Source organism: Mobula birostris, chromosome 6 (assembly GCF_030028105.1).
Source record: "Mobula birostris isolate sMobBir1 chromosome 6, sMobBir1.hap1, whole genome shotgun sequence".
NCBI lineage: Eukaryota > Metazoa > Chordata > Chondrichthyes > Myliobatiformes > Myliobatidae > Mobula > Mobula birostris.
In genome coordinates this window covers 80833603-80850068 of record NC_092375.1, presented here as the reverse complement: position 1 = coordinate 80850068, position 16466 = coordinate 80833603, and the positions used below count along the sequence as shown (strand labels likewise).

The 16466-nt window shown below is 42.6% G+C and overlaps 1 protein-coding gene across 1 annotated transcript in view; it reads right to left on the bottom strand.

The window, feature by feature from the left end:
- sh3kbp1 (SH3-domain kinase binding protein 1) overlaps positions 1–16466 on the bottom strand; it is a 245343-nt gene that overhangs the window by 163345 nt on the left and 65532 nt on the right. The window contains exon 3 of the mRNA XM_072260725.1: positions 7417–7540. Within this exon, the coding sequence (XP_072116826.1) occupies positions 7417–7540 (124 nt within the window). The remainder of the gene's footprint in view (positions 1–7416; positions 7541–16466) is intronic.

Here is a 16466-nt window from a genome sequence, read left to right as displayed (position 1 = left end):
TATTCAGAGACCAATATTTACTGGACCCCAGCATTTGCAAATATTGCAGGAATTTAAGTAATTCAAGTCTGAAAAATTATCTCAGCCCTTTTGTCCTATATTCCCAACCCTGGAAAGTTACAATAGATGTTTGAGTAGTTAAAGAAAAGTGCATCTTTTATGCTGTGCCATGACATAGTGCCAAAGCCTTTGATATAAATCTACCCTGGGGAGTAAGGGGAAGTTGCAATGTGGGTGAAGAAGGTGGTTTCTTTCATTCACCCCAGATAGCATTAAGGTTGATTTGTTCTGTTAGTTGATTCATTCACCATCCACAATAAAATCACTACAGTATTATGTTTATATTTGTATTTGGTGAGCTAACTGACCAACAAAAAAGGATGAGATACAAAACAATGGAGAATGATTAAACAACAAAGAACTGCTCCACAAGCTCTACCATCATGATTTTAAAACTCGGACTTCTCTTAAATCCCTCCACCTCTTTCCTTTAAGGTTGTTCCTTAAATCCACCTCTTCAGCCAAGTCCATCAACCCAACTTCCTCATTTTAAGTTAATTTTTGTTTGTTTTCATAACAACAACCCCTTGGAAAAACCTTGCAACAAAGATGATGATATATAAATGGAAGTTTTTTTGCCATTGACTCAACTTTTAACAAAACAAAATTAATTTGTTATTCATCCAAAAGGACCAATTGACCAGAATACCCAATCCATCAGCCTGAATATCCACTGCATATCTGACAACAATCTGAAAAATATCTAAAGTTATTTAAAAAACACAAATACATTCCAAGATTCAGGTAAGAAATGTTACAAAAATCAGGAAACAATAAGCCAGTTAGTCCACCATCTATAATTGGGAAAAATGGGGGAATTCATTATCACAGTCATATCAAGATATTTGGAAAACCATCAGACAATCAAGGTGAGCCAGCATAGTCTTCTGAAACTAAAGTGTTATGTAGCAGATTTACTGGAGCTCTTTGAGGATGTAACAGACATGGTGGATATCGAGGAACCAGTAGATATTCTTGAAGGAATTTGGCATGGCATCAATATTAATGGTCAAGGCACAAAAGAGTGCAGTGATGAGGGCAAGATATTGGCATGGATCATTGATGAGTTAAAACAAAGTTGGATCATTTTTAGATTGGCAACTGGTATCCAGTGAGATGCAACAGAAAACAGTGCTGGGGCATCACAATTGAAATTTATGATTTGGTTGAAGAAATCAAATGCACTGTAGCCAAATCGGTACATAATAAAAAGATAGACAGGTTAGTAAAAGTGGAGTATGACACAAATAGTACGCAAGAGGATATAGACAGCTTATGTGAGTTTTGTTTTTGGAAGCAGCAGAATGAGGATAAATATGAGATTAGGCATTTTGGAAGTAAAAATGAGAACAGAGCAGGATGACAAAATACTTTCCTGAAAAACAGATGTCCTAGTGTATGGAACAAAGATTGGAATGCCAGTACCGTATAGCAATTAATTAGGAAGGCTACTGGAATGTTGATTTTTAATTTGCAAGCATTCAAAGTATAAAAGAAAGGAACTTTCAAGATAGCCGTATGAGTGTGTGAAGTTCATATTTAAGAAGGGATATAGTTGCACTGGAGGTAACGTATAGGGTTGTTATCTGGGACATATGAAGAAAGATTCCTCAAGTTGGGCCCATAATGATTGGAGTTTAGAAGAATGAGAGGTTACCTTATTGAATTATCAAACATTTTGATAGGGTTGGACAGAATAGATGCGAGGGGATGTTTGGTCATATTTAAATTGAGAGTATCTGGTTTCAGAATAGATGGGTGTCAATTTGTGTGGAACAACCACAAGAATTTCTCCTTTTAGTGGAGGACTGTGACTTTTGAATTGTCAACATTTATGACCTGAGAAGGCAAAAACTTAGGAGATGTTTGAACTGGGGAGAGGCTGAGAAGGTGGTTTTCAGCCGAAGTTTGGATCAACTATGATGTTATTGAATGGTGGTGTATTGTCAAGGGAGCAATTGGTTGAATCCTGTTCCATAATTTGCCAGACTTCTGTATCAACATGCACTAATAGAATTACAGAACCTTGTAAACTAAACAAAGAAATAAACATAACTCTCGCTTCATACTTCTCCCTATTGACGCAAAGTTTGTGAACGCTTTGAAATAACCTGGTTTTCTGTATTAATTATTCATAAAATGTGTTCTGATCTTCAGCCAAATCACTATAATAGACAAACACAATCTACCTAAACTAATAACACACAAACAAATGTACTACTTCTTGTCAATACTGAGTACACCATTTAAATAATCACATCTAAATTCAAAAAAGTATGTGAATCTCGGGCATAATGCCTTCTACAAAACCTATTTAGAGTCAGGTGTTCCAATCAGTGAGATGAGATTGGAGGTGTGGGTTGTAGAGGTGCCCTGCCCTATAAAAAAGACACACAAACTCTTTTACTGACAGACTCCTGTCAAGAAAGATCTGTTTATGTGCACCATGTCTCGATCAAAACAACTTTCAGAGGACCTTAGAAGGACCGTAGAAATGCACGAAGCTGGAAAAGGTTACGAAAGTATTTCTAAAGACTTGAGTGCTCATCAGTCCACAGTAGGAGAAACTGTCTACAAATGGAGGAAATACAGTAGAGTTGCTGCTCTCTGTAGGAGTGGGCGTCCTGCAAAGATCACACCAAGAGCACAACGCGCAATGCTGAAAGAGTTCTGCAAAGATCACACACCAAGAGCACAACGCACAATGCTGAAGGAGGTGAAAAACAACCCAAGGGTAACAGCAAAAGACGTTCAGAAATCGCTAGAACTTGTTAAAGTCTCTGTTCATGTGTCCACTATAAGAAAAACACTGGAAAAGAATGGTGTTCATGGAAGAACATCACGGAGGAAACCACTGCTCTCCAGATAAGAGCATTGCTGCATATCTCAAGTTTGCAAAAGACCAGCTGAATGTTCCGCAATGTTTTGTGGACAGATGAGACAAAAGTTGAACTTTTTGGCAGAAATGCACACAGTGATATTTGGAATTTGCAAGCAGGGTAGAAGGCGCAACATGGGTTGAGGCTGCTTGCTGCCTCAGGGTCTGGACAGCTTGCATTCTCTGAGGGAACAATGAATTCAAAATTGTAACAAGACATTTTGCTGGAGAATGTCAGGGTAGCAGTCCATCACCTGAAGCTTAATAGAAGCTGGATGATGCAACAAGACAATGATCCAAAACACAGGTCTAAATCAACAAAAGAATGGTTTAAAAAAGAAGAAAATTCATGTTTTGGAACGGTCGTCAGATTCCAGACTTTAACCCAATTGAGATGCTGTGGCATGACCAGAAGGCAGCTGTTCATGCAAGGTATCCCAGTAATATTGATGAACTAAAACAATTTTGGATGGAAGAATGGTCTTAAATTCCTCCTCATAGTTGATCAAGTCTGATTGGCAGCTACAAGAAATGTTTGGTAGAGGTTATTGCTGCTCAAGTAGGTTCTACCAGTTATTAAATACAAGGGTTCACATACTATTTCCAGCCTGTGAATGATTAAACAATGTTCAATAGTTTCATTTACTATCAATGTATACAATATACAACCTGAAATTCTTATGTGTTCAATAAAGACTTTTATGTGTTATTAGTTTAGACAAATTGTGTTTGTCTATTATTGTGACTTCGATGAAGATCAGACCACATCTTATGAGTAATTAATGCAGAACACCAGGTAATTGCTAAGGGTTCATGAACTTTGTCTGGCAACTGTATTTACATCACATACAGCAGAGGTCCCAGCACAGACCCTGTGTAACACCACTAATTACAGACTTCCAACTTGAAAAAGTCCCTTCGACCATTACCCTGCCTTCTATGCACAAGCCAGTTCTGAATGCCAACAGCCAATTCACCGCAGACCCCTATGCATCCTAATCTTCTGGATTGGCCTCCCATCAGGGACTTTGTGAAACATCTTACTAACATCAACAGAGTAAATATAACCAGAAGACCTAGAGCCAGAATCATACAGTGTAAAAACAGACACACGTAGACCAAGTTGTCCACCTGAACATTTACCAGCATTGGCTCAACATTTTACATATTCTTTTACCATAAGCATCAAACCAAGTACTGATTTAAACACAAATTACATGAATCCATTTAACCGAAAGAATATATCCTGTATTTCAGTTTGCAAGGAAATTCCCTAACCAAGTCAGATACATTAGTTTGTTAAAATAAGGAAGACCCAACCAGCTTTTAGTTCTGCAATTATTTTGGGGAAAAGATCATCAGTCTGTTTCTGTGTCTCTCTCTCCTCGCATGCCTGACCTGCTAATTAGTGCCAGCAGCTGCAGGATTTTACTTTTGGACTTTAGCTTTTAATTCCAATTTCTTGATTTAAAGTACACAATTAAATCAGCTATCTGAGCATTATCGCATTGCAAGTGACATTTCAGAGGTCAGGCAGGTTATCAAGCTTTTATTCAACAATAACGGTCAATAACTAGCTGGCTAGCACCCTTCAAACATCCGTTTTTCTTATTACATAACCTTTGAGCAAAATATCCTTCTGCACCAGCCAATCAGTTGGGCATCTTACAGAAGCACATAAAATTATGAAAAGGAAAATAGATTAGAGGAAACAAGAGAAAATATGCAGATACTGGAAATCCAACCAACACGTGGAGGAACTCAGCAGGCCAGACAGCATCTATGGAAAAGAGTACAGTCAACATTTTGGGCAGAGACCCTTTGGCAACACTGGAAAAATAAAGCTGAGGAACAGATTTAAAAGGTGGGGGGGGGGGAGAGAAACACAAGGTGATAGGTGAAACCAGAAGGGGGAGGGATGAAGTAAAGAGCTGGGAAGTTGATTGGTGAAAGAGACAGAAGGCCATGGAAGAAAGAAAAGGGGGAGGAGCACCAGAGCGTGGCAATGGGAGGGGAAGGAGATAAGATGAGAGTGGGAAAAGCTGAAGGAGGATTTCATTCCTCCCTCTCCCTTTTGAAACATCTAAACACCAGAACATTCAGCAGTTATTCCTGCCCTTGTGACAGACAAACCTCCATAATAGCTACAATGTCATAGTTTATTATACTGACCCTTGCATCAAGTTCAGCACCCTTTTTCCTGATACTTCTTGCACTGATAGACAAACTTCATCCAACCCTACTGACTGCAATGTTGCCCTATCAACTGTCTATCCTTCCTCAAAGTTCACTAAACACTGCATCTACTTGTATACCAAATATCCCATCCTGTGCCTCATTAATCTGGTTGCCATCCACCTGCCAAATAAATTTAAACCCTCTCCAAAAGCTTTAGCAAACCTGCCCACAAGTACATTGGCCCCTCTCAAGTTCAGGTGCAAGCCGTCCTTTTTGTACAGGTCATACCTTTACCAGAAGAGATCCCAATGCTCCACAAATCTGAAATCCTCCCCAGTGCACCAATTCTTCAGCTACACTTTCATCTGCCAAATCATACAATTTTTACCCTCACTGGCACATGGCAAAAGCAACAATCTAGCAACTTACTACCCCGAGGTCCCGCTTTTCAGCTTCCTCCATAGCTCCTTATATTTTCGCTTCAGGACCTCATCCCTTTTCCTCCCTATGCCATTAGTAGCAATATGTACCATGACTTCTGGCTGCTCACACTCCCCTTTAGAATGCTGAGGACCCGATCTGAGACATCCCTGACCCTGACAGCTGGGTGTCTCTTTTATATCCACAAAATCTTCTGTCTGCTCACTTAACTATGGAATTCCCTTATCACTGCTGGACCCCACTTCTCTCCCTTCCCTTCCAAGTCACAGATCCGGACTCAGTGTCTGAGATCTGGTTGTTGCAGCTCCTCCCTGGCTGGTCCCTCCCCCAAAATGAATCTAAAGAGGTATAGCTGTTATTGAGGGGAAGGTCCAAGGGCCACATGGGTACTTTCACTATCGATTTATTTTCCCTTGCCTGACAGTCACCCGGCTACCTGCCTTTTGCAACTTAGGGGTGACTATTCCCCCTGTAGCCCCTATCTACCACCTCCTTATTCTCCTGCATAAGCTGCCCAGCGGCAGCTTCAGTTCCCTATTTTGTTGGAAATAAATTTTACTTCATGTTTCAAATACAATAGTATTACTAAAAATACCACTGTACTTACTATGTAAGCAATCAAGAGACATTTACACTACATGATGTAAATATCAGCACTCCAGTTGCAACAGCTCAAGCTGTCTCAATGAAAATTCAAGTCAGAGTCAAGATAAAATTCAGGAAACAAAATCAAAGAATAAGTGAAACCGATTTCACCAGGAAAACAGTTTCTTTTGACATTGATTCACCGGTGATGCACTTGCATTAGACTTCAGATTTGATCAATGTTTTCAACACTCATGGCCAGTTTGTTTTTGATTATAGACTGCTAACATTTGAGAACAGTTGCCTGATGTTTCACTTCGTTGGCATTTTCAAAATCCCAGAATTCACAGCAAACCATCAAAAGACAGCTCTGCAGCAACTATCAATATTATATACTTTGTAGCAGTACGTATTCATTCAACAAATTTTAATTTACTTTCCTCTTGAACTTCCATGGCACAAACTATTATCTTTGATAGCAGTTCTCAGGACTAATCTTTCAGGCAAAGTATCCAATAGTAGATGACCTGATCACATGCATACACACATACAGTGCAAGCATACTGTGGTGAGCATTTGGTCCAAAATGACAGACAAGGAAGCTCTTTAACTCAACAACCGTTTTATTGTGATAAACACAAAACAGACCAGGCACCATGACCAAGACAGTGAACCCAACCAGTCTCATATAGACGAGGGAGGTGACCATCACACACCCCAGTTACAGTTAGGGTGACCCACAAATGCACAAGCATATAACTGTATAACCCAAGCTAAAATGTAACAATAAATGAAATGGAACTTCCCACCATAATCCCACAAAAGCATTTTAACACAAGAACAATAAACAGTACTGGTCATAAGAAATGCAGGGACAGGCTGTCGACCATGCCCCCACCCAGAATGTCACAATAAGTTCATTCACTTATTTAGAGCCTCATTGGCTGTTAACATTTATAGCCTTGATCAGTTAGTGGTTGAACCCAGTCCTGTTGGAGACAGTTATTATCTGGGTATTTGTTATTTATCAATCAATGTCTGTGTGTTGTCTAGTCTTGTGTCACATGTATATGGAACTGGCTGAAGACAGACAAAATAAATTAAACATCATACAATCGTCAGTGAGCAACCTTCTAACCTCATTATGGAATATTTTCTCCATAAGGTGAATCAATTTGGTGAATACATTTTCTAACACTGGGAACTTTAGGTGAAAGCTAATGCAAATGCTTCAGTATTGACTTTAGTCAGAGTTATGGGCATTGTAGATTTACCTTTGCCAGGACTCTTAAGAGTAGGTTCATTTGAAGACACCAGGCTGCCATTGGAGAACTCGCCTCCACACACCTCTGTAGGTTTTTTTGGTTGATTTTCTTTTTTTGCATCTTTTTTTATTTCCTATAAGAAACAAAGTAGTAAGTTATATTTGTGTTGTACTAGATCTTATGTAAAAAGAAATAAAAAGCTGTGATTATGATAATAAACTAAATCTAAATATAAAATAAAATTTTTAAAAAATATTTACAGATACAGCACATAATAGGCCCTTCGAGCCACACAGCCCTGCAACCCACTGATTTAACTCCAGCCTAATCACGGGAATATTTACAATGCCCAATTAACCTACTGACTTGTATGTATTTGGACTGCAGAAGGAAACCAGAGCACTCGGAGGAAACCCTCAGGAAGGAACAAACATATTTGCTTACAGGCAATGCCAGAATTGAACTCCGAACTCTGACAACCCAAGCTGTAATGCTAACCACTATGCTACCGTGGCACCCCCAAGGGAGAGTTTGCTGCATAACTTGGTTTAAAATTCGGGCCTTATAAACCAATTTACCAAGCAAACTCTCCATTTCTAGCAATTCTTCTAATGTTACAGGAATTCAGGGATAGAAGAAATGTATTTTTGTTGTTCATATCACATAACAATTTTACATTAATTTGAAACAGAAGTGACAGATCTTATATATTGTTTCCATAATGCAAATAGGTTATAATGCAATTGATGGATTGTTATTTGCATTATGTGTGCCATATTGATTATAGTGCAATCGTGATTGAGAAAACCTTTTTAAATCTGTCCTTTCCGTGCTTTCATTGTAGCCTGTTATGCTACAACGTAGGTTTCTATAATTGCCATGTCTCTTAGAACGCAGCCATTGTGTTTCCACCGAGCTACCTCCATTCATGTTTAAATGTTCAGACAACTCAGGATGTCAGCCACGGTCATATCTTGAGATATATGTGTGTGTGTGTGTGTGTGTGTGTGTGTGTGTGTTTGTGAGCGTCTGTCTCCAGACAAGGCAGCACAGTAATTAAAAATAAGGATGCTACTGCTCTCAGGTTCATCAACTCTGATTGGATCCAGAGCTGTCTGGCTGTACATTCCCTCTGTGTCTGACCACATGGTTTACCTCCCCTCCCCACAACCATCATTCTCTCTCATATCCCAAAGACATAATGGTGGTGGATTAATTTATCTTTTGAGCAGATGAGTGGTAAGAAAATCAGGGGAGTTGATAGTGGGTATGAGACCAACAGTGAGGAATGTAATTGCTGGGATTGTTCAAACAACCACCGTAAACTTGATGGGCTGAATATCTCCAATTTCATATTTTGAGAAAGATGAAATACGAAATTCTTCTTTTAACTTAAAGTTCAAATGTACTCATAACATAATATCCACTCAGACCAGGCATGGCAAAGATAAGATTACAAACACTCAAGACAATGATTTTTACCAAGTACCTGAAAAATTCTTCAAGAAAGCTTTGTCTTGTAACATTCTAAATGGTTGAATGCACCAACCCCGCTCAACAAAACAGAACCACAGGATTCTGGATATAATCTACAACCAGAATTGGGCATTCAAGCCATAGTTTACTACGGTTACATTCAGAATTCCATCCAGGGGGTCAGTGTGAACATGGTGGAGGATTACAAATACCTGGGGATACGAATTGACAATAAACTGGACTGGTCAAAGAACACTGAGGCTGTCTACAAGAAGAGTCAGAGCCGTCTCTATTTCCTGAGGAGACTGAGGTCCTTTAACATCTGGCGGACGATGCTGAGTATGTTCTATGAGTCTGCGGTGGCCAGTGCTATCATGTTTGCTGTTGTGTGCTGGGGCAGCAGACACCAACAGAATCAACAAACTCATTCGTAAGGCCAGTGATGTTGTGGGGATGGAACTAGACTCTCTGACGGTGGTGTCTGAAAAGAGGATGCTGTCCAAATTGCATGCCATCTTGGTCAATGTCTCCCATCCACTACATAATGTACTGGTTGGGCACAGGAGTACATTCAGCCAGAGACTCATTCCACTGAGATGCAACACAGAGCGTCATAGGAAGTCATTCCTGCCTGTGGCCATCAAACTTTACAACTCCTCCTTGGAGGGTCAGACACCCTGAGCCAATAGGCTGGTCCTGGACTTATTTCCTGGCATAATTTACATATTACTATTTAATTATTTATGGTTTTATATTGCTATATTTATACTCTATTCTTGGTTGGTGCAACTGTAAAGAAAATCAATTTCCCTCGGGATCAATAAAGTATGACTATGACTATAAAACAGCTTACTGGAAAAAGAAAATTCTTCCAGCTTCCACAATTGCACGACAAGTAGGAAACTATTACACAAAACTTCAGTTTCTTCTCTCATACTTGTAAGCATTGCAAGATGCAGTCAGAAATTGAAATACAAAGTAGACAAGCAGAAGAAAACTGAACTAATGGTCCAAATTTTCAAATTGAAAGGCATCAACCCACTCACTCCCACCCACCCCACTTCCATTTAAATGGTCAAAAGCCTGGCAGCCCAAAGAGTAGAACTAAATCCACCATTTAATCTAAAGCTCAACAAAGAAGTCAGTGTGCTTACCTGCCTCATCTTAACCCTATCTGAGCAAGCTATTTTGCTTTTTTATTAAATTCTCCTTAATTGACTTCATGTTTTCTTGGTTTGTTTTTAAATATAAATAGTATATTTATTTTGTTTTAATTTATGCATGAGTCATGGTTGTAGACATTCAAACATTCAAATCTGATGGCACCTATGATGCAGAACGGTCCCACTATTTGAAAAAGGCAATTTAGAAGGGGCTTGCCACATGTGTGCACAAAGGTGCCATTCAGCAAATGGCTACACCAAGCAGGTTGCAGTAAAAAGCAAAATGTTTCAAAAACAGGCACCTAAAAAGCTCAGGCAGCTTTACAGGGAGTGGAGAATTTCCCCATGCCCCACGAGCTTTGTATTATGGCTTTTCTTATTTAAAAAGGACATAAATACACTAAAGCACTTTGTAGGTTTACTAGAGCTTACAGCAAGGGAGTTCAGAGAACTGAAAGGTGATTTGATAGATACATATAAGAATCTGGAGACAGACGGAATAATGTTCTGAGCATCACAAGACTTTGAGACTCTCCTCTCAGAGTGATAGCAGAAGCAGAGCCTTAAATACTTTAAGGCAAATTCCTGATGAGGATGGGGGTGAAAAATTAGCAAGGGTAGATTAGTAAATTGAGGTTCCCATCAGTTCAGCTAAGAACTTATCAAATGGAAAAAAACAAGCAACACGCACAAAAAGTGCTGGTGAACGCAGCAGGCCACGCAGCATCTATAGGAAGAAGTACAGTCGACGTTTTGGGCCGAGACCCTTCGTCAGGACTAACTGAAAGAAGAGCTAGTAAGAGATTTGAAAGTGGGAGGGGAAGGGGGAGATCCAAAATGATAGGAGAAGACAGAAGGGGGAGGGATGGAGCCAAGAGCTGGAAAGTTGATTGGAAAAGGGATAATACGAAGCTGGAGAAGGGAGAGGATCATGGGACGGGAGGCCTAGGGAGAAAGAAAGGGGGAGGGGGAAACCCAGAGGATGGGCAAGGAGAGGGACAGAGGGAGAAAAAGGAGAGAGAGAGAGAGAAAAAAAAAAATTTAAATAAATAACGGATGGGATACGAAGGGGAGGTGGGGCATTAACAGAAGTTAGAGAAATCAATGTTCATGCCATCAGGTTGGAGGCTACCCAGATGGAAGATAAGGTGTTGCTCCTCCAACCTGAGTGTGGCTTCATCTTTACAGTAGAGGAAGCCATGGATAGACATATCAGAATGGGAATGGGATGTGGAATTAAAATGTGTGTCCACTGGGAGATCCTGCTTTCTCTGGCGGATGGAACGCAGGTGTTCAGCGAAACAGTCTCCCAGCCTGCGTCGGGTCTCACCAATATATAGAAGGCCACATTGGGAACACCGGATATCACTATATCAGTATATCACTCCAGCCAACTCACAGCTGAAATGTTGCCTCACCTGGAAGGACTGGCTGGGGCCCTGAATGGTGGTGAGGGAGGAAGTGTAAGGGCATGTGTAGCACTTGTTCCGCTTACAAGGATAAGTGCCGGGAGGGAGATCGGTGGGAAGGGATGGGGGGTACGAATGGACGAGGGAGCCGCATAGGGAGCGATAACTGCGGAAAGTGGGGGGGGGGGGGGGAGGGAGGGAAAGGTGTGCTTAATGGTGGGATCCCATCGGTGGTGGCGGAACTTATGGAGAATTATATGTTGGACCCGGAGGCTGGTGGGGTGGTAGGTGAGGACAAGGGGAACCCTATTCCTCGTGAGGTGGTGGGAGGATGGGGTGAGAGCAGATGTGCGTGAAATGGGAGAGATGCGTTTGAGAGCAGAGTTGATGGTGGAGGAAGGGAAGCCCCTTTCTTTAAAAAAGGAGTACATCTCCTTCACCCTGGAATGAAAAGCCTCATCTTGAGAGCAGATGTGGTGGAGACAGAGGAATTGCGAGAAGGGGATGGCATTTTTGCAAGAGACAGGGGGGAAGAGGAATAGTCCAGGTATCTGTGAGCGTCCGTAGGCTTATAGTAGAAATCAGTAGATAAGCTGTTTCCAGAGATAGAGACAGAAAGATCAAGAAAGGGGAGGGAGGTGTTGGAAATGCACAAGGTAAACTTGAGGGCAGGGTGAAAGTTGAAGGCAAATTTAATGAAGTCAACGAGCTCAGCACACGTACAGGAAGCAGCGCCAATGCAGTCATCGATGTAGCGAAGGAAAAGTGGGGGACAGATACCAATATAGGCTTGAAACATGGATTATTCCACAAAGCCAACAAAAAGACAGGCATAGCTAGGACCCATACAGGTGCCCATGGCTACACCTTTAGTTTGGAGGAAGTGGGAGGAGCCAAAGGAGAAATTATTAAGAGTAAGAACTAATTCCGCTAGATGGAGCAGAGTGGTGGTAGAGGGGAACTGGTTAGGTCTGGAATCCAAAAAGAAGCGGAGAGCTTTGAGACCTTCCTGGTGGAGGATGGAGGTATATAGGGACTGGACATCCATAGTGAAAATAAAGCGTTGGGGGTCAGGGAACTTAAAATCATTGCAAAAAATTCAGAGCATGAGAAGTGTCGCGAACATAGGTAGGAAGGGATTGAAGGGGGGGGGATAAAACAGTGTCGAGGTATACAGAAACGAGTTCGGTGGGGCAGGAACAAGCTGAGACAATGGTTCTACCTGAACAGGCAGGTTTGTGGATCTTGGGTAGGAGGTAGAAATGGGAAGTGCAGGGTGTGGGACTGTAAGGTTGGTAGCAGTGGATGGGAGATCCCCTGAGCTGATAAAGTTGGTGATGGTGTGGGAGACAATGGCCTGGTGCTCCTTAGTGGGGTCACGATCGAGGAGTAAATAAGAGGAGGTATCCACGAGTTGTCGCGGTGCCTCGGCAAGGTAGAGGTCAGTACGCCAGACTACAACAGCACCCCCCTTATCGGTAGGTTTTATAGTAAGGTTAGGATTAGTGCGGAGGGAGTGGAGAGCAGAGCGTTCGGAGGAGTGAGGTTGGAATGGGAACAAGCTTTGGTGAAGTCGAGACGGTTGATGTCCTGTCGGCAGTTAGCGATAAAGAGATCCAGAGCAGGCAGAAGACCACAGCTGGGTGTCCATGAAGAGGAGGAGGGTTAAAGATGGGAGAAGGAGGTCATCGGTGGGGGTGAGAGAGTCCTTGTCGAAGAAGTAGGCTTGAAAACGGAGCCGGCGGAAGAAAAGTTCAGCGTCATGATGTACGCGGAACTCGCTGAGGTGTGGGCAAAGAGGAACAAAGGTAAGGCCCTTACTGAGGCCAGAGTGCTCTGCCTCAGAGAGTTGAAGTTCGGAGGGTATGGTAAAGACCCAGCATGGATGAGAAGTGGGATCAGCGGGGGGAGAGGGAGGGAGGCTGGTAGTGTCAGTGGAAAGGGGAGGGTTAGGGTGAGAGGAAGAAGGAGCCTCCGAGGGCCCAGGAGTAGATGACGAGATGTGAAGGAGACGGAGTTGCAGAGTGGTGGTGGGGGAAGGGGAGACGGGAGTTCCAATAGCAGCACGTGAAGACCCGGCCTGGAGTTTAAGGCTGGAGTCTTGAGAGCTAGGATCAGAGGGGGGAGGGGGAGGCTGGTAGTGTCAGTGGAGAGGGGGTTGGGGTGAGAGGAAGATGAAGCCTCTGAGGGCCCAGGAGCTGACGGTGGGATCTGAGGGAGACAGGGCTGCAGAGTGGTGGTGGGGGAAGGGGAGACGGGAGTTCCAATAGCAGCACGTGAAGACCCGGCCTGGAGTTCAAGGCTGGAGTCACATTTGGTGGTTGCGCAATGGAAAAAATGTGGCCAGCACACACTCCTAAATTGGTTTTTGTTATTGACCTACACATGCTGCCTGGTCTGCTAATTATCTCTGGAACTTTAATTTCAGATTTCTAACAACCATAGTCTTATTACTGCAAGATACATTCAATATTCAGTTGAACATTCTGCTGCTTGTCCACTATTTTGCTGTGGAGTTTGCATCATAGAAAATGAATATCTATGAAGACTTTCTAAATGATTCTGTACTCTCCATAATTGGAAACAGTACCTTGTCATCTGGCATATGTAGCCCCCCCCCTGGCCACCCTCAGGGTCGCTCGGCTCACTGTCGTCTAGGGAAACAGCCTCAGCCCCGCCAAACTGGATAATTCATTTGTGTGGATGCTGTGTGAGGTACCCAACCCCGCCCAAATAACAGACAATACACCAGATGCAATTAAATGATTTACAGTTTATAGATATTACTGGAACTATATAATTAAAAGAGAATAAAATATAAAAGGAAAATAAAAGGCGCCACACTTATCAAAGTTCAATCTTTTCGTTCACAAAAACCGTTGGAGCTCAAGGACCTTCTTCTTCACCCTGTGACCCCCTCAGACCACCTCGACCGGCCGCCTGGGACCAACAACGGTGGTCGACCAGACGCTCCACACGAGTCCGTCTCCGTCTCCTCGCCGAACGTCCCGCTCGGGGTCTGACCCCGTTAGCGGACTCACAGCACCTCATCCATCCTCTGTCTCGCTCTCCTGCCTTCTCCCCCAAAACCCCGCGCATACAGTATCTTCAAATACACCAAACAACTATCCCAATTGGTTAATAGCACTCTCTTATCAGACTCTAAAGCAAAAACAAACTGTTAGCGCAAACTTTCTCAGTGTTTAACACAACAAAGCCGCATTCCCCAGATTAACATAACAAAGACGCCATTTTAATTAGCCTCTGCAGTAACATAAAAATCGAAACCCCCTTACACTTATATATCAGTGAACAAAATGATGCGACCAATTCCTAACTCGTGAAACCAGGAAGCAACCTTAACTAAACCAGTTTGGCAAAATGCAGAAATTTTACATTGGACCGGTACTTTAATAACTGACTTTACTGAATCCAAAGCTATAAATGGTACAGTTAAGTCAGAGTTCAATCAACCAATTTGAAATCAGGAAGAGATCCTACTGGGCTGGGTAAAACATAGACCTGAACACAATTGCTCTGATTGTTGCTTGAATTCCTGCAAAGTTCTAAAAATCAATTACAAATTATATACCCTTAATATGAGCAAGACAGGCGGTGGGGGAAAAGAGGTGACAGAGAGAGAAGGAGGGGTGACAGAGGGAAGAGGGGGTGACAGGGATGGGAAGGGAAGGTGACAGGGAAGGGCAGGGGGAGAGTTGACACGGGGATGACACAGAGAGGGAGGGTGAGACAGAAAGAGAGGGGGGAGAGGGTGTGACAGAGTGAGGGGGAGACAGAGAGGGAGGGTGTGACAGAGATAGAGATAGAGAGAGATGGGGGGGAGTTGGGACAGAGAGAGAGAGATAGATAGTGACAGAGAGACAGAGGGTGTGAGAGAGAGAGACGGAGGGTGTGTGTGTGTGTGTGAGAGAGACACACACACACACCAGCACACACAGGGTGTGACAGAGAGAGACAGAGACACACACACACACACACAGGGTGTGAGAGAGAGAGAGACAGAGGGTGTGACAGAGAGAGAGAGAGCAAGGGAGAGAGAGACAAGGAAACTGTGACAGAGACAGAGTGAGGGAGAGAAAGAGTGACAGAGAAAGAGGAAGGATGTGACAAAGAGAGACACGGAAGGTGTGTGTGAGAGAGTGTGACAGAGAAAGAGAGAGGAGGATGTAACAGAGAGAGAGAGAGAGGGAGAGAGGAAGGGGGTGACAGAGAGGGAGAGAGAAAAGGTGTGACAGAGAAGGAGGGAGAGAAGGGGGGGCCACGACACGGGGGGGGGAGGCCGCGACACGGGAGGGGGGAGGCCGTGACACAGGGAAGAGGCCGTGACACGGGGGGGGGGGGTCTTTCACCCATGAGAAATGATCTACTAACCATTAACTCTGAATATTAATGGATAAGCACACTGTTTTTTTCTTGTTGGGCTACAGGGCAAACAGATGTGCAGCATTTACTGGTCAGGATGATGTGCCGAATTTTCTCACGGATACTCAACCCACATTTTCCGAATCCAAAGACACAAGATATTAGTTAAAAGAAGATGAACACATTAACACAGCAAGAATCACAAAACAACTGCATTTATACTCTCATTTGCAATACTGCACAAGTAGATTTGGTGTTTATATCCCAGGGAGAACATTCTTGTTTTAGGAGGTAGTATAATTAATATTTGCCACTTTCCTGGGAAGACAGGGTTATCCCACAAGGAGATATACCACTTTCAGGATGGCTAAAAGTAATCTTTCTTTTTAGGGTTTTTTAGGCTTTTTTTCCAGTGGAGCAACTACAGTTGGTCTTAAATTAAGGATTTAGCCATACAGAACAGACACTACATTTCGGTTGTGCACCACGCAAGGCAACAACACGTTACAGTAGTTCTGTTTGTTTGTGTGTCTTAACGTTATTTAGCATGTTTCTTTCATTTGTTTTTGTACTGGCTAGCAAAACTGTGAAATAATAATGGAAATTATCTGTTTAAGAACATCTTCAT